At 46.5% G+C, this 24555-nt stretch overlaps 1 protein-coding gene across 3 annotated transcripts in view; it reads right to left on the minus strand.

Annotated features, from left to right (window-relative positions):
- Positions 1-24555, minus strand: part of AMMECR1L (AMMECR1 like) — a 62923-nt gene that overhangs the window by 32180 nt on the left and 6188 nt on the right. For 2 of the 3 annotated variants that reach the window (XM_077488400.1, XM_077488398.1), the window contains exon 2: positions 15176-15321. The exons of the other annotated variant lie outside the window; for it this stretch is intronic. In XM_077488400.1, the coding sequence (XP_077344526.1) occupies positions 15176-15204 (29 nt within the window). In that variant the 5' untranslated portion in view covers positions 15205-15321. The remainder of the gene's footprint in view (positions 1-15175; positions 15322-24555) is intronic. 3 annotated transcript variants of the gene reach the window in all.

Here is a 24555-nt window from a genome sequence, read left to right on the forward strand (position 1 = left end):
CAATCGGGTCTCAGGACTGGCTTCCTGATCCCACCTTTTTTTTTAAGCCAATTAGAGCTTCAGGCTCTAACCATGTGCTTAAAAATAAAAACCACAATGGAATCCATGCATCCAGCACCCTGCATGGAGATAAGAGGCTGCATGGATTGGGAAAGCAGCACCCCTAATGGACGGACTGCCACTGACTGGCTGTCTACAAGAGCAGGCCATCTCAAAATGTGACTTCCCACAAGGGTAGTTTCTAAATTTGATTAGTTCTCTACCAGGGCAGTCTCTAAATATGACTGGCTCACCAACAGGGTGGTTTCCGTTCATCTTCGGAGATTTTCCGAAGCTTCTTCTGCTCCGTATTGTGCAAGCGCTGCGCATGCGCAGTACGGGGAGGACACTATCCGATGGCAGGACCCTATATGCCAGAACACCGGCCATAGACAGAGGGAATTTCTTTCCTGCAATCACAGGTTGGTGATCACTGCTGGGCGCACTTTGTGTGCCCACATCTGTGCTATAAAGCTACTGGATGTACAGTTGGTCAAGGAGCATAAATTATTTACATGCCTCTGCCCACTATTTTAAAATGAGAATTAAACCCCACAATTTTGGAATTTGTAATAAAACTGAGTCAAGTAGATTCCTTCTGTTAAAGAAAGCTTATTTAATGGACAAAGAGGAACATGCAAAGGTCAGCAGTACACTTTGCTTTATTATAAACAAGATAGTGTGAAACCCTTTTTCTAAGTACATTTTTTTAAATGATTATTTATGAAACAATTCTGGTAACTGCACACAGTTGATGCAATAAGAGCTCATTTACATTTTCTTCAATACACATTAAGGGCTAGTTTACACTTGCTTCAAAACAAGGCTTTGAATAGGCTTTGTTAAAGCTCTCTGAACACTAGTCAAAGCTCCTGTCACTAAATAAAATGGTTAGCTTACAGTCCTGTTTACACCTTGTATTTGCTTTGCTTCTCTTGAATCTTGAATCCCCACTGAAGCTTCATCGAAGCCCCACAAAGCTCCACCAAGGGCTCATGGAAACCCCATCAAAGCTCCACCAAAGCTCATGGAAGCCCCACCAAAGCCTCATGGAAGGACCAAGCAAAAGCAAAGTGTAAACAGGACTGTAAGTAAGCTAACCAATTTATTTAGCAACAGAGGCTTTGACTGGCGCTAAGAGAGCTTTAACAAACGGTGTGCAAAGCCAAGTTTTGAAGCAAGTGTAAACTATCCCTTAAAGTCAGAGAGTAGTTCACTGACTGACACAGCTCCATTATTCTTGACTGTAGGGTTGTTACTCCACCTTCAGGAAAGGACTAGGCAGAACATGTTATACAAGTGAAAAAACAGAACTTTACAGTTCTGCCCAGGGGGTGGTCCCTCCAGTAACAACCCCTCCGCCTGCTTCCTGCAGCTCAGTAGGTCAACAAGCAGTATAACGTAAACCAATAGGAGGGGAGGGTGCTGTGTCAGTCAGTGAACTTCAGAGAAAAGGATTTTACGGTGAGTACAAAAATCCTTTTTCTCTTTCGTTCACTGACTGATACAGCTCCATTATTCTTGACCATAGGGACGTCCCTAAGCAGTGTCATAACAAGGGGTGGGAACAGCATAAAAAACTTCACCCACAACCAGAAGTGCTCCCTAACAGGGAAGTCACCACCTTATCTAGCCGCATCCGAACTTGCGGTCAACAATGCAACAGTGCATTGTACTCAAAAGTAACTGTATTTTCTTTAAAAAAAAACTGAAAAAAAAGGAGTGCAGAATTGCAACATTGCACAGCCGCCTGCAAAACCTTGCGGCCAAAGCAGGCATCAGATGATGCGCTTACATCCACTTTGTAGAATTTGGTAAAGGTATGAACAGACGACCAAGCCACCACCTTACACACTTGAGCGTCTGACGCTTGATGTCGGAAAGCCCGTGAGGTTCCAATAGCCCTGGTGGAATGGGCCGTGACAGGAAAGGGGGGCACCTGCCCCTTCAAGGCGTAGGCCTGTACCACAATCTGTCTGATCCACCTGAAAATGGTGACCGACGAGACCGCCATACCTTTTTTCAGACCAGCTACCGAAACAAACAGAGAGTCTGACCTCCGAAAGGGAGCCGTGGCAGACAAATACACACTTATGCCACGTACACACGATAAAAATATCCGGCGGACAATCCGCCCATCTGTGGGCTCCAGCTGACTTTTTTTCCCTAAAGGCCGCGCGGCCCTCCTTCCCCAAAGCACCCCCCATGTTGAGGGCACGCGGCCTGGTACGGCTCAGGGGGGGGGGCGCTCCCTCGTCCCCTCCCCGCTTCCTGACCGGCCGGGCTGCGTGCTCGGATAAGGGTCTTATATGGACCTTGGGGGGAGACCCCTATGCCGTTTTTCGGTGTAGGGCTTCCCCTTTAAGTCCATACCAGGTGACGGGGCCAGCGACGTGCCTCGCTAGTCCCATCTACCTGGAGCCGCGTTCAAAATGAACAGACTTTCCTCCGTGTGTGGGCAAGTCTGTTTATTTTCAAAAGTACGGCGGACTCCCGCCAAAAGTCCGGCGGACCTAGTCTGCCAGAAAAGTCCGGTTGTGTGTGGGCAGGTCCGCTCGTTCGGAAAGTCCAGCGGACCTCCGCTTCAAAGTCCGGCGGATTGTCCGCCGGGCTAAGTCCGCAAGACAATCTGATCGTGTGTACGTGCAATTAGAGCCCGGACCACGTACAGGGAATGAAGGGCCACCTCCTTAGGGTGTGTTGTTTTAGGACACAAAGATGGTAACACAATGTCTTCATTGATTTGGAATGCCGAAACCACCATCGGCAGAAAAGAAGGTTTCGGATGCAACACCACCTTGTCCTTATGAATAACCAGATAGAGCGACTTGCAAGACAAGGGCGCCAGTTCCAAAACCCTCCTGGCCGATGTAATGGCCACTAGAAAGACCACTTTCTGGGAAAGAGTTAACAAGGGAATTTCCCTGATGTTCTCAAACTGCGTTTTCTGAAGTGCCGATAACACCAGGTTCAGATCCCACGGGAGTAAAGGTGGAAGTACCGGAGGAACTACATGCCGGACCCCTTGAATAAAAGTGCTCACTAGAGAATGAGAGGCCAGTGGTCGTTGAAAAAAGACAGCCAAAGCTGATATTTGTCCTTTAATGGTGCTTAAAGCCAATTTCTGGTCTACTCCTCTCTGCAGAAACAGCAGGATCCTGCAACGGAATAGGTGCGCGGACGCCACCATTTCTCTTCACACATGGAGATGTAGGCCTTCCAGGTATGATGGTATATCTTCAGAGAAGAAGATTTCGGTGCCCTCAACATAGTTGAAATCTTGGAGTCCGATAGGCCTCAGTTCCTTAGCACCTGGCTCTCAACAGGCATGCCATTAAAACCAGCAAAGCATGATGGAGAATCGGACCCTGAGACAGAAGGTCTTCTCACATCGGTAGTCACCAGGGACCCCTCGGTCTCCACTCTGCAGAGCAGACGTGGTAGTAGCTTTAGCGGGGGAAAGGTGTAGATCAGTCAATACTGACCCCACGGAGCCACCAGCGCGTCTGACGCATCTACTCAAGGATCTCTTGTCCTGGATACGAATGTCGGCACCTTTCCGATTGAGATGGGAAGCCAGGAGATCCACGTCTGGTGTGCCCCATCGCAGGCACAGTAGCCTGAACACCTCCGGATGCAGCGCCCATTCACCTGGGTCCATCATCTGGTGACTTAGGTAGTCTGCCTGCCAGTTTTCAACTCTCGGGATGTAAATGGCCGGCAGGGCCGGTACATGTCATTCTGTCCACTGAAGGATCTGAGCGACCTCCCGTGCTGCAGCCGAGCTTCTTGTTCCTCCTTGATGGTTGACATATGCCACCGCGTGGTGTTGTCTGACTGGATCCTGATCGGATGCCCTCGTAGTCTCATCGACCATGTGGAGAGGCATAGCCTGATCGCTCGAGGCTCGAGCACATTGATCGGCAACTTGGATTCCTCCCCCCGACCAGAGGCCCTGGGTCGACTGTACTCCCAGCACTCCACCCCAGCCGGAAAGGCTGGCGCCCGTTGTGATCACCGTCCGATGTAGAGGTAAGAACGACTTCCCGGACCGAAGTACCGGGGACCTCAGCCACCAAAGCAGGGATTTCCTGACTAACTGGCTCACCCGAATCTGCCGATCCAGGGATAACGGAGATTTGTCCCATTTTGTCAAGATCTCCTTCTGCAAGCCTCTGGTGTGAAACTGGGCGTACGGTACCACCTCTAAGGAGGCCACCATGAGCCCCAGGACTCGCGTGTAGATGCGTAGCGACGACCACCTGTGGTTCATCAATAGTTTTACCGTGGTTCTGAGGGTCTGCAGCTTGTCTGAAGGGAGAAACACTCTCCGCTTCAATGGAGTCCAGCAGTAGGCCTAAGTACTCCAAGCGCTGAGTCGGTATGAGCACCGACTTCTTTAGGTTCAACAGCCACCCAAATTCCTGCAGGGTTTGCATGGCGATCGCCACATCCTCCTCTAATTCTGAGGCGGAAGATGCTCTCAGGAGGAGATCGTCTAGATAACCCACGATTGCGATCCCACGTTGTCGGAACAATGCCAAAATTGGAGCCAATACCTTGGTAAAGACTCGGAGAGCTGATGCCAATCCAAAGGGGAGAGCCACAAACTGGTAGTGGGCTTCCCCAACAGAAAATTGCAGAAATCTCTGATGCCAGAGGCATATGGGTATGTGCAGGTACACATCCTGGATGTCCAATGACGCCAGGGAGTGCCCTTGATGGAGTGCAGTGACCACTGAGTGAACTGATTCCATTCTGAACCTCTTTACTTTTACAAAGCAATTGAGGGCTTTCATGGCCAAGATTGGACGTACCCCTTCCTTTTTTGGGACTACAGATTGGAGTAGAACCACTGGAACCTTTCTGACTCCGGGGACAGGCACTATCACCCCGAGGCTTACCAGGTCCCTTACTGCCCCCATTAGGGCCTCCCGGCAAACCGGGAGTAAGGGCATGCTGGAGGGGAAGAATCTGTTTGGTGGCCAAGAGAGGAACTCTATCTTGTAGCCAAAGGAAATCAGTTTGCAGACCCATTGGTCGGACAGCCGAGAGGCCCACCGAGCTGCAAACTCCCGAAGGCGACCCCTCACCCGTGGGGAAAACCTTCATGCAGTAGCACTTTTGCTCGCAGGCTTGTGGTTCCAGGGATGCTTTTGTCCCTCAGAGGTCATCCTGTCGGGCTGGGAGCGTTTAGTCGAAGCCCCGGACGGACTAAAAAGCCTCTTTTGAGAGGAAAATGAGGGCCCTTGCCTGTGGCATGGCTGCTTAGTCTTCCTGGCCTGTGGGAGGAAGGTAGTCTGCCCACCTGTGGCATTCTTAATGATGTCATCCAACGAGGCTCCAAAGAGCCACTCACCAAGGAAGGGTAGATCTGTCAGGGCTTTTTTAGATGCTTGGTCCGCAGACCAGCATTTTAGCCAAATCAGGCGCCTCAGCACCACTGCTGACACTGAAGCCCTGGATAGCAGAGGAAGCCTATCCAGGGGCGCATCACAAACGTACTTAAGGCCTTGCACTAACTGGTCTGCTAGTTCCACGCAGACAGGAGTAGCCTGTTGCTTCCCCAATTCACGGTGCAAAAGTTTTGCCCACTCAGAAGTGTCTGTGGCACAAGTGCTGTGGCCAGTACTGGTCGCATTGCAGACCCCAAAACCATAAACAAGGAATGGGCTACTGCCTCGGCCTTCCTGTCCCTAGGGTCCTTAAATGCAGGAGTCCCCTCTACCGGGATCGTGGTTACTTTATTTAACCTGGATACTGGGGGGGCCACGACTGGAGGATCCGAAGGCTCTCCTCAAAGGGGTAACACAACACCATACTTTTTGGGACCGAAAAGGTCAGTTGCGGTCTTCAACATTCCTTGTATATGAACTTATCGAAAGAAGTCAGATACGGAAACACCTTAGGTGCACGGGCTGGCTTACGGGACCCAAAAGGGACCACTACTTCAACAGAGGGACCTGCTGTATCCTGAATCTTCAAGGTATCACGCACAGCTGTGATAAGTGCTCCAACTAGCGATTTGACTTGCGCGGACCCGGACTCATCCTCACTGACCGATCGGTCCTGGCCAGTGTCATCTGAAGCAACTGAGCAAGGGCCCCCAGCCTCAGCGGGGCCCAAGTCTGCGCCAGAGCTCTCCCTGGAGGACGGAGGGGCAGGGGCCGCTTTTTACCACCTTTGTGCCCGCACACCGCCTCCACCCTGGCAACGAACGTTTCAAGGACCGCAGACAAAGCGTCCAAAGGCACTGCACTGTTTGCAGACGAGCCGGTTGCAATTGCAGAGAGTTCTGAGGAAGAAACACCAGTTTCTGAAGCCATGCTGAGCCACCCTGTCTGCCACCCTTGGGGACATAGGACAGGTGCACAGTCCCACCCTCCTACCTGCTGCAGACTAAGGGGCCCCCACTGCAGGACTCACCACCCGACCAAGTTCTGCGCCATTCGGCTACAAGTGCCTGCGTCCTGTGTCAGCTCCCAGGTGTCCTGAGTGAGAAACCTCGCTGTTCTGAGAAGCAGGGACCAGCACTGAGCATAAAAACCGTGCTGGGCTACAACAAAATGGGCGCCGGGCCGACCAGTATAAAGGACATAATTACAGAGAAAATGGCCGCCGGACTACAGCAAAATGGCCCCTAACCATGCTTTCCACTGCGGCACACTAAAAACGGCCAACAAACAACTGTACACAGTGAAAGGACAGTGAAAATGGCGACAGAACATCGCTATGGTGATCAGCACATGCAGACCTCCAGACACCCAGCAGGGAGACCACAGACACCCAGGGACACAGCCAACAAGCGCAGTCCCCCATCCAAGGTGGGAGCCCCCCAGGGGACCCCTGGCTACAGGTACACACACCGCTCAGCAGACCATCATGCAGCATCCCCCATGGGGGAAGATAGGGACAGGGGGAGAAGAGAGGGAGGAGAGGGACCCCTGAATCGACCTCCCAGCGAATGCTCAGCTGCTCCATCTTGCCGAGGCAGGGAGACCTGTACATACCAACCGGACGAGCTGGGGACGTCCCATCACAGACCCACTTTCCAATCAGTACGGGGTGGCTGCTGGCCATGGCACACTCTGACAAAGACATCAATAGTCCGGTCATATTTGTGCCCCGGAGCGCTGAGCTCACCGGCCGCCCCTGGAGCCTGAGGGGCATGTCGTGGTCAACACAGCGAGTAGCTATGGTCTGCACATGCTCGATGGCCAGACTACGAGGATAAGGATATCCTGCCTGTCACACAGCCAGCTGTTGATAGTAGATCACAGGATCCAAAAATCTTGCGCAAAAGGAAAATTTACACAAAAAAAATCCCAAGACTGATGGTCCCGCAGGGTTCCTAGAGCCATCTCCTACACTAGGCAAAAAAAACTGAGCTGCAGGAAGCAGGCGGAGGGATTGTCACTGGAGGGACCTCCCCCCTGGGTGGAACTGTAAAGTTTTGTTTTTTAACATGTATAACATGTTCTGCCTAGAGCTGTGTCAGTCAGTGAATGAAAGAGAAATAGGATTTATATAATAGCTTACCTGTAAAATCCTTTTCTTGGAGTACATCACGGGACACAGAGCCACAGTAATTACTGTATGGGTTATATTGCACCTTCAGCACCTCTCCTTACTGGGAGTACCTCAGTTTTGTAGCAAAGCAATACACGTGTAACCAAAGAAAGAAGGGACCTCTGTGTTCCATGATGTATTCCAAGAAAAGGATTTTACAGGTAAGCTGTTATAAAAATCCTATTTTCTTTATCGTAAATCACGGGACATAGAGCCACAGTAATTACTGTATGGGATGTCCCACAGCAATGCCACCTGAGGAGAGGGGACACAAACAAAAATAGGGTGCAATCAGACCTGAGGACCTATACTGCTGCCTGCAGTACACTGCGCCCAAAGGTGATATCCTCATGCCTTCTTACATCCACCTGATAGAATCTGGGGAATGTATGTACTGAAGACCAAGCTGCGGCCTTGCAGGTTTGAGCCATGGAGGCTTGGTGCATTAAGCACTAACAGCCCTGGTGGAGTGCGCTTTGATTTGAAAAGGTGTAACTTCCACTGTCAATAACAGTGACTCGGAAAACCAATGATAAGCAGCGTACTACGTTCGACTTCAGGCCCACCACATTATTATTGGATTGGATGTGGTGGGCCTGAAATCGAACGTAGTACGCTGCTTGTCATTGGTTTTCCAAGTCACTGTTATTGACAGTGGAAGTGACGTTGAGTAATGATGACGTTGACCGGATATGACGTACCGGAAGTGGGGCGAAGTGCAGTGCGAAGGGCGATGTTGACCGGATGTGACGAACCGGAAGTGGGGCGAAGTGCACTGTTTTTTGCTGTATGCCATTAAGAGATGGAGTAGTTCCCATCTTTGGACGAAAGCAAGGCTTGGCCACTACGTAGGTCTGTATTGACCCACTGTTTTGATTGGATGGAGGAGTGAACTTGGGGGACCTCCAGTGGAAAGGAGGACCTATGTATTTGTTTACCAACGAAAATGACGCCTGGTTTTGGCGGGAAAAGCTGATTGCCCAGAGCGAGGCTTGGAGGGGCAGAGACATTATAAAAGAAGGTAATGTAGCATGCCGCTCGTGCCCCTGGATGATGCAATTTTGTTGCGAAACGCATAGGGCGGAGCCACACTCCAACGTTACCCTGTGTTCAGAGTCCAGGAAGGACGGGTTTGTCCCTGTGTGTCCGGCCGAGACAACGGACTTAAGGCTCAGAAATTCCAATCACATTGTAAGTGTTATTTTATATTTTTGGATTTTAATAATAAAAGGTTTTACACTATCGGAGCTTTATCTTTTTTCCATGGTGCATATTTTGAACCTTCCAAACGTATGAGGGGTGTTCTGTGAAAATGTATACAGCCTTTTATACCTGAAAACGGTGATTCAAACGATTAGCAAAGGAGTCCCTTGGAGTGAGGAGCGACCACATACCTAAATGCTTATTGTGACCCTCTGTGGTGGGGGGTCATGAATTTCTGGTAAGAAGTGAATTCAGACATTTGGTGGTGGATTGAACACTGTTCATCTATGGAGGATTCCGTTTAATTGGTCATAGCAGGACTTTTTTCTGTGTATTTATTTTTTCAGAGACTTTTTGGTGATTCACGGGGTGTTTTATTTTATTAATTCAATTACGTTGTTTGTATCACTTTTCACTGAAGTGGTTTCCTGCCCATCTAAGGGTAGGACAGAAAGTTTTTATATTATTTGTTTATGTATTTTGGTATATTTTTTTCATTGGTTGGGGATATAATAGAATCATATATATTGTTACACTATTTATATCCACATAGTAGGCTTTTGCCTTATTATATTGTGCACTTTAGCGCAGCTTATTTCTTTTTTCTGAACATAAGCAGTCGCCTTCAAATAGATTTGGACTGCTTTCACTACATCCAAAGAATGTAGTGACTTTTTGTACACAGTTCTGGAAAAAATGAAGGTAAAACAATATCCTGGTTTAGGTGAAAACATTGGCAGAAAGCTAGGATGAGGAAGCAATACTACTCTATCCTTGTGAATGATTAAATATGTCTCTTTACACGAAAGAGCCGCCAACTCTGATACCTTCTTGCAGAAGAAATGGTTAGCAGAAAAATTAGCTTCCTTGTCAAAGGGACTAAAGGAATATGTTGTATCGGCTCAAAAGGCTGTTTCTGTAATGCCAATAGAACTAAATTCAAGTCCCAGCGGTTCAGGGGTTCTCTAACCGGTGGATTAAGCCATGTTACCCCCTGTATAAAGCTTTGGACCAAAGAATGTGAAGCAAGCAGATGTTGAAACAATACTGATAAGGCTGAGACGTGGCCCATGATAATACTCAAGGCCAGTTTCATCTCTAACCCCCGCAGAAAGGCAAGGATTCTACCTATGACATACTTTCTAGGATGCCAACCCCTGGATTCACACCAAGAAACATATACCTTCCAGACTCTATAATAAATGATTCTGGAAGCTGGCTTCCTTGCATTAATCAAAGTAGATATCACTTAGCCTGAAAGCCCACGATTCTTCAGAATCTGGGTTTCAATAGCCAAACCGTTAACTTTAGCATTTGTAAAGTAGGATGGAACACTGGTCCCTGCTATAGCAGGTGCCCTACCACCATCTTTACCATTTCTGCATACCAAGATCTTCTGGGCCACAAGAACTATCGACTTCTTTGCCCACTTGATCCTGCAAAGAATTTGAGGTAGCAGCAGAATAGGAGGGAATACATAAATCAGTGAGCACTGATCCCATGGGGTCACCAACGCATCTGTTCCGCATGCGAGTGGATCCTTTGTTCTTGACACAAAGTCTTCGACTTTGTTGTTGAACCTGGACGCAAACAGATCTACATCCGGGATCCCCCATCTTTGGCATATAGCCAGGAAGATGTCGGGTTGAAGGAATCATTCCCCCGGGAACAACTTCTGGCGACTAAGTAGTCTGCCTGTCAGTTCTCTACTCCTGGAATGAAGATTGCCGATATGCACGGCACATGCTTTTCTGCCCAGGTTAGGATCTGGTTTACCTCTCCCTGGGCTGCCTGACTTCTGGTGACCCTCTGGTGATTGATATAAGCCACTGCCGTGGCATTGACGGATTGAATCCTGACAGGAGAATTCTGCAACCTGAATATCCAGGCCCTTAGGGCTAGGTACACTGCCAGAATCTCTAAGATATTGATGGGCAAAGTCCTTTCGGTTCTGGACCACTTCCCTTGGACCGATATCTCTTCCAGGACTACTCCCCAACCTGAAAGGCTGCCATTTGTTGTTACCACCTTCCAGGTAACTTGTTAAGAAGGATTTCCCCTTCTGCAGATTCTTGGGTATCCTCCATCAACTGAGGCTTTGACATACTGTACTTCTGGACTTCTGGCGATGAGATAAATGCATCGGAAAATCAAGTGCTTGGATTTTCTTGTTCCAAGCCAACAGGATACTGTTTTGCAGCAGTCTTGCATGAAACTGGGCATAGGAAACTGCTTCGAATTTAAGCCACCATCTTCCCCAACAACCTGATACAAAGGCAGATAGAAGGTTCCTTCTCTGCCCTGACCACCCGAACCAGCTGCTTTATGGCACTGATTTTTTCCATGGAGTAAGGACACCCTCTTCTGGGCTGTATCTATAATCAGACCAAAGTACTCTAATCTTCTTACTGGTTTTAAAGATTTCTCTAGGCTGAGGACCTTAGGTATTCCAGGTAGTTTACTGTGGTGACCATGCTTTGGTCCAGGCGGGCTACCGACCAGTCTATCAAGAGCAGGTCATCTAGGTATGTTATTATTGTTATACCTTGAGTCGTTAATCTGGCCAGAGGAAGGGCCAGAATTTTTGTAAACACCCAGAGGTGCAGTAGCTTTTCTACTTCGAAAAGCAGATATTTCTGGTGAGCAAGGGACATAGGTACATGCAGGTACACATCCTTGATGTTGATTGATGCCAGAAGTTCTCCTCCTTGCAGGATGCAGACTACTGATCAGATTCCATGCGAAAAGAGCGAATTTTCAGGAACCAGTTTAGATCTTTCAGATCTGGAATGGGCCTGACATCTCCATTTGGTTTTGGCACCATGAAAAGGATTGAACAATACCCCAACCCCTGCTCTTCCATGGGGACCATCATGATCACTTCACCTTTTGTGACAAAAGTCAGTCTAATGCTAGAAAGAGAGACTTCTTTTTCTCTGGATCTTTGGGGACATTTGATCTGAGGAAACAAGGAGACGGGAATTCTCGAAACTCTAGTTTGTAACCTAGAGCTATTGTGGAGACCACACATCTGTTTCAAAATTCGCCTGCCAGACCCTTGAGAACTGCAGAAGTCTTCCCCCCACACGAACGAGCGGGGGCACCCCTTATAAAGAGGCTTTAGAATTTTGTCTTGTGAGTTTCCTCCCCCCAGGATTTCTTTTGTCCCTGGGGTTGACCCCAAGGTTTACCCCTTGTACCTGACAGTGGAGACCGTCGTGACTGCCTGGAGACTGATGCCCCTGGCACTGGAGAAAGAGCCCGTTTAATGAGGGATGTTTACTCCTTTCCTTAACTGTCAAAAGGGTACTTTTCCCACTTAATATTTTTTGGATATATTTGTCCAAATCATACCCAAACAGCTTTTTCTGCGGAAAGGAAAACTAGCATGGCGCTTCAGCTGACCAACTTTTCAACCATAAGATTCACCACATATGCATGAATCCAAGCGTAAGGCGAGAGGTTTGAAGACTAGAATCTCTGATTGCGTCAATTGCAAAACACAAAGCTACTGGCAGCTCAGCTAACTCATGGGCCTGCTGTTCAGGGAAAACCTTGAGCACCTGTTTCAAATGGTCTCTCAAGGATAGACATACTCCAATTGCCGCCACTGCAGGTTGATCCACTGAACCTGCCAAGAAAAAAATATCTTTTAACAGGAATTGCAATCTCTTATCAGTTGGATCCGTAAGCATTTGCGCATTGTCAACCGGACAAGCCAAACTTTTATTCACAGAGGATATAGCAGCATCAATTGCTGGTATATTCCACATCTTAGTGAATTTTTCCTCCATAAGATAAAGTGTTGAAAACTTTTTAGGAGGGAAAAAATTCTTATCTGGGTAACCCCACTCAGAATATATAAGCTTTTCCAGCAATGAATGTACAGGAAAGGCTTCCAAGGCTTGAGAAGGCTTTAGTGAACCCAAACAAGAAGTGGGCTCTTCAACCAACTCAGTTAATGGTAACTTAAATGTGGAGTGGACCAGTTCAGTAAGAGAATGCACCAGCAACTTCCTAGCATGTGAAGCTGAAGAAGGTCCTTCCCCACTTGATCCCTCAGAAGAGGAGTCAGTCTCTCCATGGTCCCCTGAGGGGGATTCATTTTCCCCCTCCCACTGTTCCTCTATTTGAGGATCCTGGGTGGTAGAAGGGGACCTAATGCACTTTCTACCACTCAGTGAAGATGAAATTAAAGTCGCTAATCTTTCCTCTAATCCACTAATAGTTAAGGAAAAAAACTCCTCAGTTTCATAGACAGGGGCTGAAGTGTCGGAGCAATTGCAGCCCCTGATGACCCCGATAGCTCACTCTGACCAGCCTCCCTAGATCTTTCAGAGGGGGATTGTGTTTCAGAGGGGGGTCCTTAGGGCCTGTGGGTGACCCTTTTGTGCCCTTATTTTTTGCAGTATTTGTACCATTCCCTCTGGTTATAGTGCTGAGCACAAACACAGAGGTACAGCCAAGAAAATGCACCTACTGCTGATGCAGCTAAGCCCCGACCCCTTTCTTCCGACCACCCACCCTGCCCCCCCCCCCCTATCTTTTTCAAAGATACAACTTTCCCGCGCAAGCGGGCTCTGATCCGCCGGATCATATGTGGAGGTGGGCTGGGGTAGAGGACCACCTCAATGGGGGCAGCAGCGGGAGCGGTGCAGCACACTGCCAACTGAGCCCTGCTCCCTCTGCCTCCTGAGGTGAAGCTGTGCAGGTGGGGGAACATTCCCAAAAGGAAAAAAACCCTTCCCTGCGTCTTACCTGGGGCTTGCAGCTTGAAACAGAGGTGAGACTGACAAGCATGGAATCAGGTACGTGCTCTTGACAGCCCCCGGTGGTGACTATATGCATGACAACATTTACTTTAAAGGAGAAATAACCACAAGAATTAGAAAAATTCCTAAGGAATCACCTTTACCTTAGCCAGCTACAGGGTTCTGTGGAATTAATTGATGTCCTTTTTCATCTGTCAACGGATGGATGAAAAACGGATGAATGGTCCGTATGTGTGAAAGGGGCCTTAGAGTGCCGGTTCACATTTGTGCGCTCTGCGATACTGCATGTGATTCGCAACACAAATCACATGTGATGTCCACGTGATGCGATTTCAGCCATACAGATAGTATGGCTGATATCACATCGCATTCGGACCAAACTCGCACAAGACCCTTTTTTTGATCCGCATCTGAGTCAGATCGCATGGATGTTCCCATGCAATCTAATTCATGTCCAAACTGTCAGTTTGCAGTGCGGTATGAGAGCTGAAATGGGGGTGTCATTAACATTGTATTGACACTCCCAGCAGTTTGCATATGGCATTGTGAACTGCTGTGCGAATTGGGTGTGATACAGGAACTCGCAGTGGATTTGCAGGGTTCCCGCATTGCACAAGTGTAAACCGAGCCAGAACCACTTTAAGCTTTGACAAAAAACAAAAAAAACCTGGAAGCTGATTGGTTTCTATGCAGACCTGCACCAGATTTTGCACTCTCCAGTTTTAGTAAATCAACCTCTTACTGTATTTTCATATCATCGATCTAATAAAGTGTCTCTGGATAAACTGGTATCCAGATTTTGTCTTCATGCCATATAATCAAGCACATCTGAAATTCTTTATTTTCTTGTAATATATTGAAAATTAAAGAGAGATAGATGGTTGGTGGATAGAAGGTCCTAAACTTTTTTAAATAAATATATGCACGACAATTTGTTTCTCATACCTGTTTTTACAGGTGTAAGATGACTTCTAAATAGACTTGCTCTTAATTTAATCTTTGCTAGTCCCAATATTGTTAGAGTAGGAACTACACTTTGCAGAGACACCATGGTAGTGGTGTGGTTTCCACATACCACAACAGCTCAAGCCTATGTTCATTTAGGTACTGCCAACCTCGGCCAAGCGCCTTCCAGCTTTCAAGACTGAAAAAGTGTACAGTACATAATTAATTTTAGCAATCAGTCCCATCCATTATACTCAACATTTGGGTAGATATTGGTCTAGCTGCTTAACCTACTACCACTCAACTTGCCATAGCTGGCCAAATGTGCAGAGCACATGGGGTGGATGCATTGTAGCCAGACCAATTAACAGTGGAATAAAAAGCATACATTAAAGTGGGAGTAAACTCCCATCTCTGAATTTTACCTATAGGTAAGCCTATAATAAGTAGTGTAAATATCTCCTTAACATGCATGTACAGTGTATTTACTGTACATGCAGCCGATGGAGACACTGGCGCATGCGCTCTGAAGGAACGGCAACAAAAAAAGAGCATCAATATTGAAAAAAAAAACACTTTATTTTTGACTTTTTGCTATAATAAATATCCCTCAAAAATATATAAAAAAAAAACTGAGTTAGACTTACCGGTAACTCCTTTTCTGAGAGTCTTCCATGACAGCGCATGAGACCTAGGGCCCCTCCTACCAGGACAAGAAACACGTTACCCCCACCAGATAAAAGGGCGGTCCTCCAGGCTCCATGTCTGTCTTCTCAAGAACCACAGGACGTCCCTGTAAAACATATGCATAAAACACATAACAAAGCCTGGTGGGAATCCAACTGTTTTGGAAGACGCTTAGAAAAGGAGTTACCAGTAAGTCTAACTCAGCTTTTCTCTAAGTGTCTTTCAGGACAACCCATGAGACGATGAGCCAGAAGTTACCAGTCTAGGGAGGGACAACTGCCTGAAGGACCTTACAACCAAACGCCTGCTCCTGAGCAGATAGGAGATCCAAGCGATAATGTTTAATGAAGGTCGAATAACTGGACCATGTGGCAGCCCTGCAAATTTGTTCCGGTGAGGCACCAGCCCTCTCAGCCCAAGATGTAGACGAGGCTCTTGAGTGTGCAGTAATAAAAGGTGGAGGAACTTCCCTAATTTTGTAAGTTTCAGAGACAGCTTGCTTTATCCATCTAGCCAATGTGGCTTTAGATGCACCGTTTCCCTTGTGTGCTCCTGAAAAGAGGACAAACAAGGCATCAGTTTTTCTAATGGTCCTGGTGACCTCAAGATAGACAAGGAGAATCCTGCTCACGTCTAATAAACTAAACTTTCTTTCTTGGTCTCCTTGAGGCGAACTACAAAAAATTGGCAGATCTGAGATCTGTGGAATGTACTGGCCACCTTAGGCAAAAAACCTGGATCAGTTCTCAAAACAATTCGATCCTCAAAAAATGTGAGGAAGGGTTCCCTCACTGATAGGGCCTGCAACTCACTTACTCTACGAGCTGAGGTAATTGCAATAAGAGAAAATGTTTTCGATGTAAGTAACTTAACTAAAATATCCTCTAGGGGCTCAAAAGTAAATTCTATCAGAGTTTGAAGCACCAGGGACAGGTCCCAGGTTGGACAACTTCTAACCACTACTGGCCTGACCCTAGAAATTGATTTGAAAAATCTAGCTATAGTGGGATTTTCCAGGAGAGAAAACTGGAGGAAAACACCGATAGCTGCCACCTGTACATTTAAGGTACTAGGTGAAAGGCCTTTGTCGACACCCTCTTGAAAAAATTCCAAAATTCAAGGAACATCATGAGTTAATCTTTGATTTTCAGATAACCATGAGTTACATTTTTTCCAAACCTTGGAATATATGGCTCTGATGACTGGTTTTCTGCAATTTACCAGAATGCTGACAACTTTGTCGGAGAACCTCTGGGCGCTTAGTAGCTTTTCTTCAAATACCAAGTCGGCAAGTTTAAGGAAACCATCTGTGGGTGTGACACTGGACCCTGCGATACTAAGTCCTCTCTCTTCGGGAAGACTCAGTGAAGGCTCCGAGACCAGAGTCTGTAGCAGGGAAAACCATGACCTCTTGGGCCAGAAAGGGGTGATTATGATAAGATCTGTTTCTTCTAGAAGAAACTTCCGGAGGACTTCCGGAATAAGTCTGATCGGCGGGTTTTTTTGTTGGTAAAAAAAAAATTGCAATACGCGTATATTGTGCAAATGTTATAATAGTATGTAGTGATAATTAAAAAAATTTTTTTTATTAGTAATGGTGGTGATCTGCAATTTTAATCGTGACTGCTACATTATGGCGGACACATCGGACATTTTTGACACTATTTCTGGACCATTGTCATTTATACAGCGATCAATGCTATAAAAATGCAATGATTACTGTGTAAATGACACTGGCAGTGAAGGGGTTAACCTCTAGGGGGTGATGACGGGGTTAAGTGTGTCCTAGGGAGTGATTCTAACTGTGGGGGGAGGGGCTACAACACACATGACAGAGAGCAGTGATCTCTGTCCTGTCACTAGGCAGAACAGGGAAATGCTTTGTTTACAAAAGCATCTCCCCGTTCTACCTCTCCGTGACACGATCGCGGGCGCACACGCAGTGCTGTTTCTTAAAGGGGACGTACCTGTATGCCCTTTTGCCCACCAGCGCCATTCTGCAGACGCATATCAGCGTGCGCTGGTCAGGAAGCGGTTTAAGTGTATTTTTTTTTTTTTTATGCGTTTGAAAGACTGCTGCACAAATACAGTGTGACATAAATTATTGCAATGATTGCCTTTTTATTCTCTAGGATTTTTTTCTACTAAAAAAATATAAATAATGCTTGGGGGTTCTAAGTATTCTTCTAGCAAAAAATACTAATTTAAACTTGTAAACAACAGTTCCAGAAAAGGCCTGGTCAGCAAGTGGTTAGTTGTGTGACACTTTATGATAATAGTCACCACAGGGTCACTTCTACACACAAGGTGGCCTGTAATAGATTTACTCACCTTTCCAGCAGCATGCGTGTTCTCAATCCGCTGCTTCTCTACTTCCCATCCTCTGCAGCTATTCTACATCACCAGTTGTGTAGAATACCTTCTACCCTGCGGTATGCTGTGGTTCCTTCTGCTGGCTTGTTTGTCACTACAGGACATGTGAGGTGGTGGGGAAACCACAGCGTGATGGGGGGGGGGGGGGGGAGTAGGTTTTTAATAGGGATGCACCGAATGGGTTTTTTGGTGCCGAAACCGATACCGAAAATGAAAAATACACTAGGCCGAAAACCGAAACCGATGCCGAAACAGCACCAATACCGAAAATGACTGTTTTTAAAAAATATTTTTATACAGGAGGTGGTCAGAGACTGGGGACATGGTACAGGAGGTGGTCAGAGACTGGGGACATGGTACAGGAGGTGGTCAGAGACTGGGGACATGGTGCAGGAGGTGGTCAGAGACTGGGGACATGGTACAGGAGGTGGTCAGAGACCGGCGACATGGTACAGGAGGTGGTCAGAGACCGGCGACATGGTACAGGAGGTGGTCAGAGACTGGCGACATGGTACAGGAGGTGGTCAGAGACTGGTGACATGGTACAGGAGGTGGTCAGAGACTGGCGACATGGTACAGGAGGTGGTCAGAGACTGGCGACATGGTACAGGAGGTGGTCAGAGACTGGCGACATTGTACAGGAGGTGGTCAGAGACTGGCGACATGGTACAGGAGGTGGTCAGAGACTGGCGACATGGTACAGGAGGTGGTCAGAGACTGGCGGCATGGTACAGGAGGTGGTCAGAGACTGCATGCATGGTTCAGGAGGTGGTCAGAGACTGCATGCATGGTTCAGGAGGTGGTCAGAGACTGCATGCATGGTTCAGGAGGTGGTCAGAGACTGCATGCATGGTTCAGAAGGTGGTCAGAGACTAGGGACATGGTACAGGAGGTGGTCAGAGACTAGGGACATGGTACAGGAGGTGGTCAGAGACTGCTGGCATGGTTCAGGAGGTGGTCAGAGACTGCATGCATGGTACAGGAGGTAGTCAGAGACTGGGGACATGGTACAGGAGATGGTCAGAGACAGGGGACACGGTACAGGAGATGGTCAGAGACAGGGGACACGGTACAGGAGATGGTCAGACTGGGGACACGGTACAGGAGATGGTCAGACTGGGGACACGGTACAGGAGATGGTCAGAGACAGAGGACTTGGTACAGGAGATGGTCAGAGACAGGGGACACGGTACAGGAGATGGTCAGACTGGGGACACGGTACAGGAGATGGTCAGAGACTGTGGACGTGGTACAGGAGATGGTCAGAGACAGAGGACGTGGTACAGGAGATGGTCAGAGACAGAGGACGTGGTACAGGAGATGGTCAGAGACTGGGGACATGGTACAGAAGATGGTCAGACTGGGGACATGGTACAGGAGATGGTCAAAGACAGAGGACGTGGTACAGGAGGCATCCCCCATTGCAGGCCAGTGTCCCCCATTGCAGCCAGTGTGCCTGTGCCCCATTGCAGCCAGTGTGCCCCATTGCAGCCAGTGTGCCCCATTGCAGCCAGTGTGTCATTTTGCAGCCAGCCTGTGCATCGAAGAGAGCCGCCTCCGCCGCCTGTTTGATCACAGCGCCGGGAACATCACAGCTTTCATTTCAATAGCTGTGTGTTCCTGGCCGCGCGCCGTTACACACAACCCCTCCCCCTTGACCGGGCACTTTGATAGACAGATCATCCGTCCAATCCTGTGGATGATCTGTCTATCTAAGTGCCCGGACAAGGGGGAGGGGCTGTGTGTGACGGCGCGCGGCCGGGAACACACAGCTATTGAAATGAAAGCTGTGATGTTCCCGGCGCTGTGATCAAACAGGCGGCAGAGGCGGCTCTCTTGTGCTATACACCCCCCATGATGGGCGTCACCAGAGGCGGGGGCGGAGCCCTGCCCCCACTCAGGCCACGCCCCATTTTCGGCTCCATTATCGGCCGTTTTTCTCTTTAGGCAAATTGCCAAAAAGGGCATTTTCGGCCGATATGTTTCGGCGGCCGAAATTTCGGTGCATCACTCGTTTTTAACCCACCTGAAATGCTTAATACCTGCAGCACCTTGGAGCATCAAACTGTTGGCTTTTCAATGCACAGCCCTTTGGAAAGGTAAGCATACAGTCTCTCTCCCCCACAAACCTCTATATTTAATTCAATGACATAAATATGGAAAAGAAAGCGTGACAATATATCACATCACTACCTTAGCTAAAGAGTCCCACTCTTTACAGTATGGAGGACTGCCTACTACCAACTCAGAAGAGGACCTGGGATATCAAGTACTTAGCCAGAAAACTATTTTAGGTATATATAACTGTTTTAAGATGGGAGTTTGGTGCAGGAGGGGGCAAAGTGGACATTTTTTCTGGGGAACTGCTTTAACATTTATATGTAGACCAAGCTGTCCAACTAATGTGAGAGTGACATGGCTGGGGGTAAACTCAGGATGCTTCAGAAGGTGGAGCAACCTTTTTTTTTTTCTTTTTAAGGCCTCATTCACACTGTTCTATTTCTGTGCTGGCAGTACATGTAGTACATGTGTGTAGGCAGTACATGTAGTACACGTGTGCTGGCAGAACGTGTAGTACACGTGTGCTGGCAGTACATGCAGTACATGTGTGCTGGCAGTACGTGTAGTACATGTGTGCTGGCAGTACGTGTAGTACATGTGTGCTGGCAGTACATGTAGTACATGTAGTACATGTGTACTGGCAGAACGTGTAGTACATGTGTGCTGGCAGTACGTGTATTGCACGTGTGCTTGCAGAACGTGTAGTACATGTGTGCTGGCAGTACGTGTATTGCATGTGTGCTGGCAGAACGTGTAGTACATGTGTGCTGGCAGAACGTGTATTACATGTGTGCTGGCAGTACGTGTAGTACATGTGTGTTGGCAGTATGTGTAGGCAGTACGTGTAGTACATGTGTGTTGGCAGTATGTGCAGGCAGTACGTGTAGTACATGTGGGTTGGCAGTACGTGTAGTACATGTGTGTTGGCAGTACGTGTAGTACATGTGTGTTGGCAGTACGTGTAGTACATGTGTGTTGGCAGTACATGTAGTACAAGTGTGCCGACAGTACATGTAGTACATGTGTGTTGGCAGTATGTGTAGGCAGTACTTGTAGTACATGTGTGTTGGCAGTACGTGTACATGCATTTCACAGACCAATCCCTTTATTTCTGATGGGCTCCTAATCTATGACAAGGCACTAATTCCTCAACACACCACAATTAATAGATGCAACTGCATATGCTGACAAAAAGTAAAGCCTGGTATACAAAGTGAGACTATTGGACGAATGATTATCCATTTTGTTTTGCATGCTATTCTCAAAACCAATAAGTTACTAAAGTTAGGAAAATTTTCATACAACAAAATACAACTTTGGAAGCAATGTAATGTGTTGTATTGTATTGCAATTTATCCTTTCGTTTCCAAGCATGTGGTCTTAGTTACTTGATTATTTTTGTCCAATTCTATACTAATTACACAAAAATAATAATTTCTGTTATGTTCCAAGAAAATTTTTGTGCTTGTCCCTTCTGACATTTTCACATAAACTGTTGTGATTGGCTCTCGAAAGAGGTGTACTAATGGATAGATTATTGGACAACCGCTCCAAATGCGTGTTTTTTCCTTTTTTTCGCCCTTTTGTTTTATCATGTGTACTAGGCATCAGTTAGACACTTTGTCCTGTGGAGATGCCAAAGAAAGCATGTCAGTGCACACAGAGCAGTGCGGACGGCTCCTTAAAAGTTTCAGTATGGTTGCACAGTTGTGCGCTGTGGTAACGCATGTCATCACAAAGCATGCTAATGTGTCAGTATACAGTGCCTTGAAAAAGTATTCATACCATTTAAAATTTTCCACATTTTGTCATGTTACAACCAGAAACGTTAATGTATTTTATTGGGATTTTATGTGATAAATCAACACAAAGTGGCACATAATTGTAAAGTGGAAGGAAAATGATACATTTTTTTTCAGATTTTTTACAAATAAATATGTGAGAAGTGTGGTGTGTATTTGTATTCAGCCCCCCTGTATCAGTACTTTGTAGAACCGCCTTTCACTGCAATTACAGTTGCAAGTCTTTTTGGGGATGTCTCTACGAGATTTGCACATCTAGAGAGGGATATTTGTGCCCATTTTTCTTTGAAAAATAGCTCAAGCTCTGTCAGAATGTATGGAAAGCGTCTGTGAACAATTTTCAAGTCTTGCCACAGATTCTCAATTGGATTTGGGTCTGGACTTTGACTGGACCATTCTAACACATGAATATGCTTTGATCTTAGCCATTCCATTGTAGCTCTGGCTGTATGTTTAGGGTCGTTGTCCTGCTGGAAGGTGAACCTCCACCCCAGTCTCAAGTCTTTGCCGACTCTAAAGCCACGTACACACTATCAGTTTTTCTGCTGAGTTTTGTCTTCAGGTTTACCAAAACCTGCCTGATTGCATACAAATTGAAATGCCTAAGGTTTGACCTCATGGTTTTGTTAAATCTGAAGGAAAAACTCAGCAGATACTGTGTTTAACAGGTTTTCTTCTAATGCCGCATACACACGACCGGACTTTCCGGCAGAAAAGGCCAGACGGAATCATTTCATTGGATATTCCGATCGTGTGTGGGCTTCATCTGACTTTGTTTTTTAAAAAATTCTGACGGTCCTAGAAATAGAACATGTTTTAAATCTTTCCAATGGAATCAATTCCTATCGGGAAAACCATTCGTCTCTATGCAATTCCGATGGACCAAAAACGACGCAAGGGCAGCTATTGGCTACTGGCTATTGAACTTCCTTTTTCTAGTCCCGTAGTACATGTTGTACTTCACCACGTTCTAGACTAATGAACTTTGGTGTGATCGTGTGTAGGCAAGTCAATTTCAGCAGAACTCCGTCGGAAAGACCATCAGAGTTTATTCTGATGGAAAAACCGGTCGTGTGTATGGTATTTGGCTCCATCCATCTTTCCGTCAACTAGCTTTCCTGTCCCTGCTGAAGAAAAGCATCCACACAACATGATGCTGCCACCGCCATGTTTCACGGTAGTGAAAACACGGTAGTGATGGTGTGTTCAGGGTGATGTGCAGTGTTATTTTTTGTCACACAAATTTTGGTCTCATCTGACTAGAGCAACTTCTTCCACATATTTGCTGTGTCCCCACATGGCTTCTCACTAACTGCAAACAGGATTTCTTTTGGCTTTCTTTAAACAATGGCTTTCTTCTTGCCACTCTTCCATAAAGGCCAGATTTGTGGAGTGTACATCTAATAGTTGTCTTATGGACAGATTCTCCCACCTGAGCTGTGGATCTCTGCAGCTCCTCCAGAGTTACCATGGGCCTCTTGGCTGCTTCTCTGGTTAATGCTCTCCTTGCCCGGCCTGTCAATTTAGGTGGATGGCCAAGTCTTGGTAGGCTTCTATTTGTGCCATACTCTTTCCATTTTCGGGTTGATGGTTTGAACAGTGCTCTGTTTGTTCAAAGCTTGGGATATTTTTTATAACCTAAGCCTGCTTTAAACTTCTCCACAATTTTATATCTGACCTGTCTGGTGTGTTCCTTGGCCTTCATGATGCTGTTTGTTCACTAAGGTTCTCTAACAAACCTCTGAGGGCTTCACAGAACAGCTGTATTTATATTATTATTATTATTTATACTGAAATTAAATTACACACAGGTGGACTCTAAGGTATTTACTAAATTAGGTGACTTCTGAAGGCAATTGGCTCCACTAGCTTTTAGTTAGGGGTATCACAGTAAAGGGGGCTGAATACAAATGCACACCACACTTTTCAGATATGTATTTGTAAAAAAATTGGAAAACCATTTAGCATTTTTCTTCCACTTCACAATTATGTGCCACTTTGTGTTGGTCTATCACATAAAATCCCAATAAAATACATTTACTTTTTTGGTCATAACATGACAAAATGTGGAAAATTTCAAGAGGTTTGAATACTTTTTCACGGCGCTGTATATAGGTTGCAATTTATTGTGGATGACACCGTATCACACATCGTAAGAAAAGCACATACGCTACAGCGCACGGTAATACGGTGCGCTGCACTGTTAAAATGTTGAGGGCGTGTTTTTTAATGCATACAGGAACGTCAAGAGCTCATTCAAAATGACTAGGCAACAATAATGATTAGTGACAAGATTGGTGTGACAGATGATCAGTATCAGAATTGGTATAACAGATGACTGGTGTCAGGATTGGTATAACAGATGACTGGTGTCAGGATTGGTATAACAGATGACTGGTGTCAGAATTGGTATAACAGATGACTGGTGTCAGAATTGGTATAACAGATGACTGGTGTCAGGATTGCTATAACAGATGACTGGTGTCAGGATTGGTATAACAGATGACTGGTGTCAGGATTGGTAAAATAGATGATCAGTGTCAGAAATAGTGATAGGTGATCAGTGACAGGAAAGGAGTGACAAATAATCACAGAGGGAAAAGGTATATTAAATAATCAGTGACAGAAAATTTATTACAACTGATCAGATTCAGAAAAGGTGTTCACTGGCAAACAAAGGTGTCAATATGATTGGTATCAGGAAAAGTATGACAGATGGTTAGTGACAGGAAAGAAATAACAGGCGATCGTGACAGTAAAGCTGTGCCAAATAACAGATGATCGGTGTCAGGGTTGGTATGATGAATGGTCTGTGTTGGGGTTGGTAAGAAGGAAATCAGTGCCATAGTTAGTATGAGAGATGATTACTGTTAGGATTGATATTGCAGATGATCAGTGTCATGCCCTGTACACATGGTCGGACTTTCCGATGGAAAATGTTCGATCGGATCGTGTTGTTGGAAAAACCAATCGTGTGTGGGCTCCATCGGACCTTTTTCCATTTGACTTTCCGTCACACAAAGTTTGAGAGCTGGATCTAACATTTTCCGACAACAAAATCCAATTGTTTAAATTCTGATCGTGTGTAGACGGACAAAGTGCCA

Source organism: Lithobates pipiens, unplaced genomic scaffold (assembly GCF_037356315.1).
Source record: "Lithobates pipiens isolate NorthernLeopardFrog02 unplaced genomic scaffold, aLitPip1_a1.2 Scaffold_18, whole genome shotgun sequence".
Taxonomy (NCBI): Eukaryota; Metazoa; Chordata; class Amphibia; order Anura; family Ranidae; genus Lithobates; species Lithobates pipiens.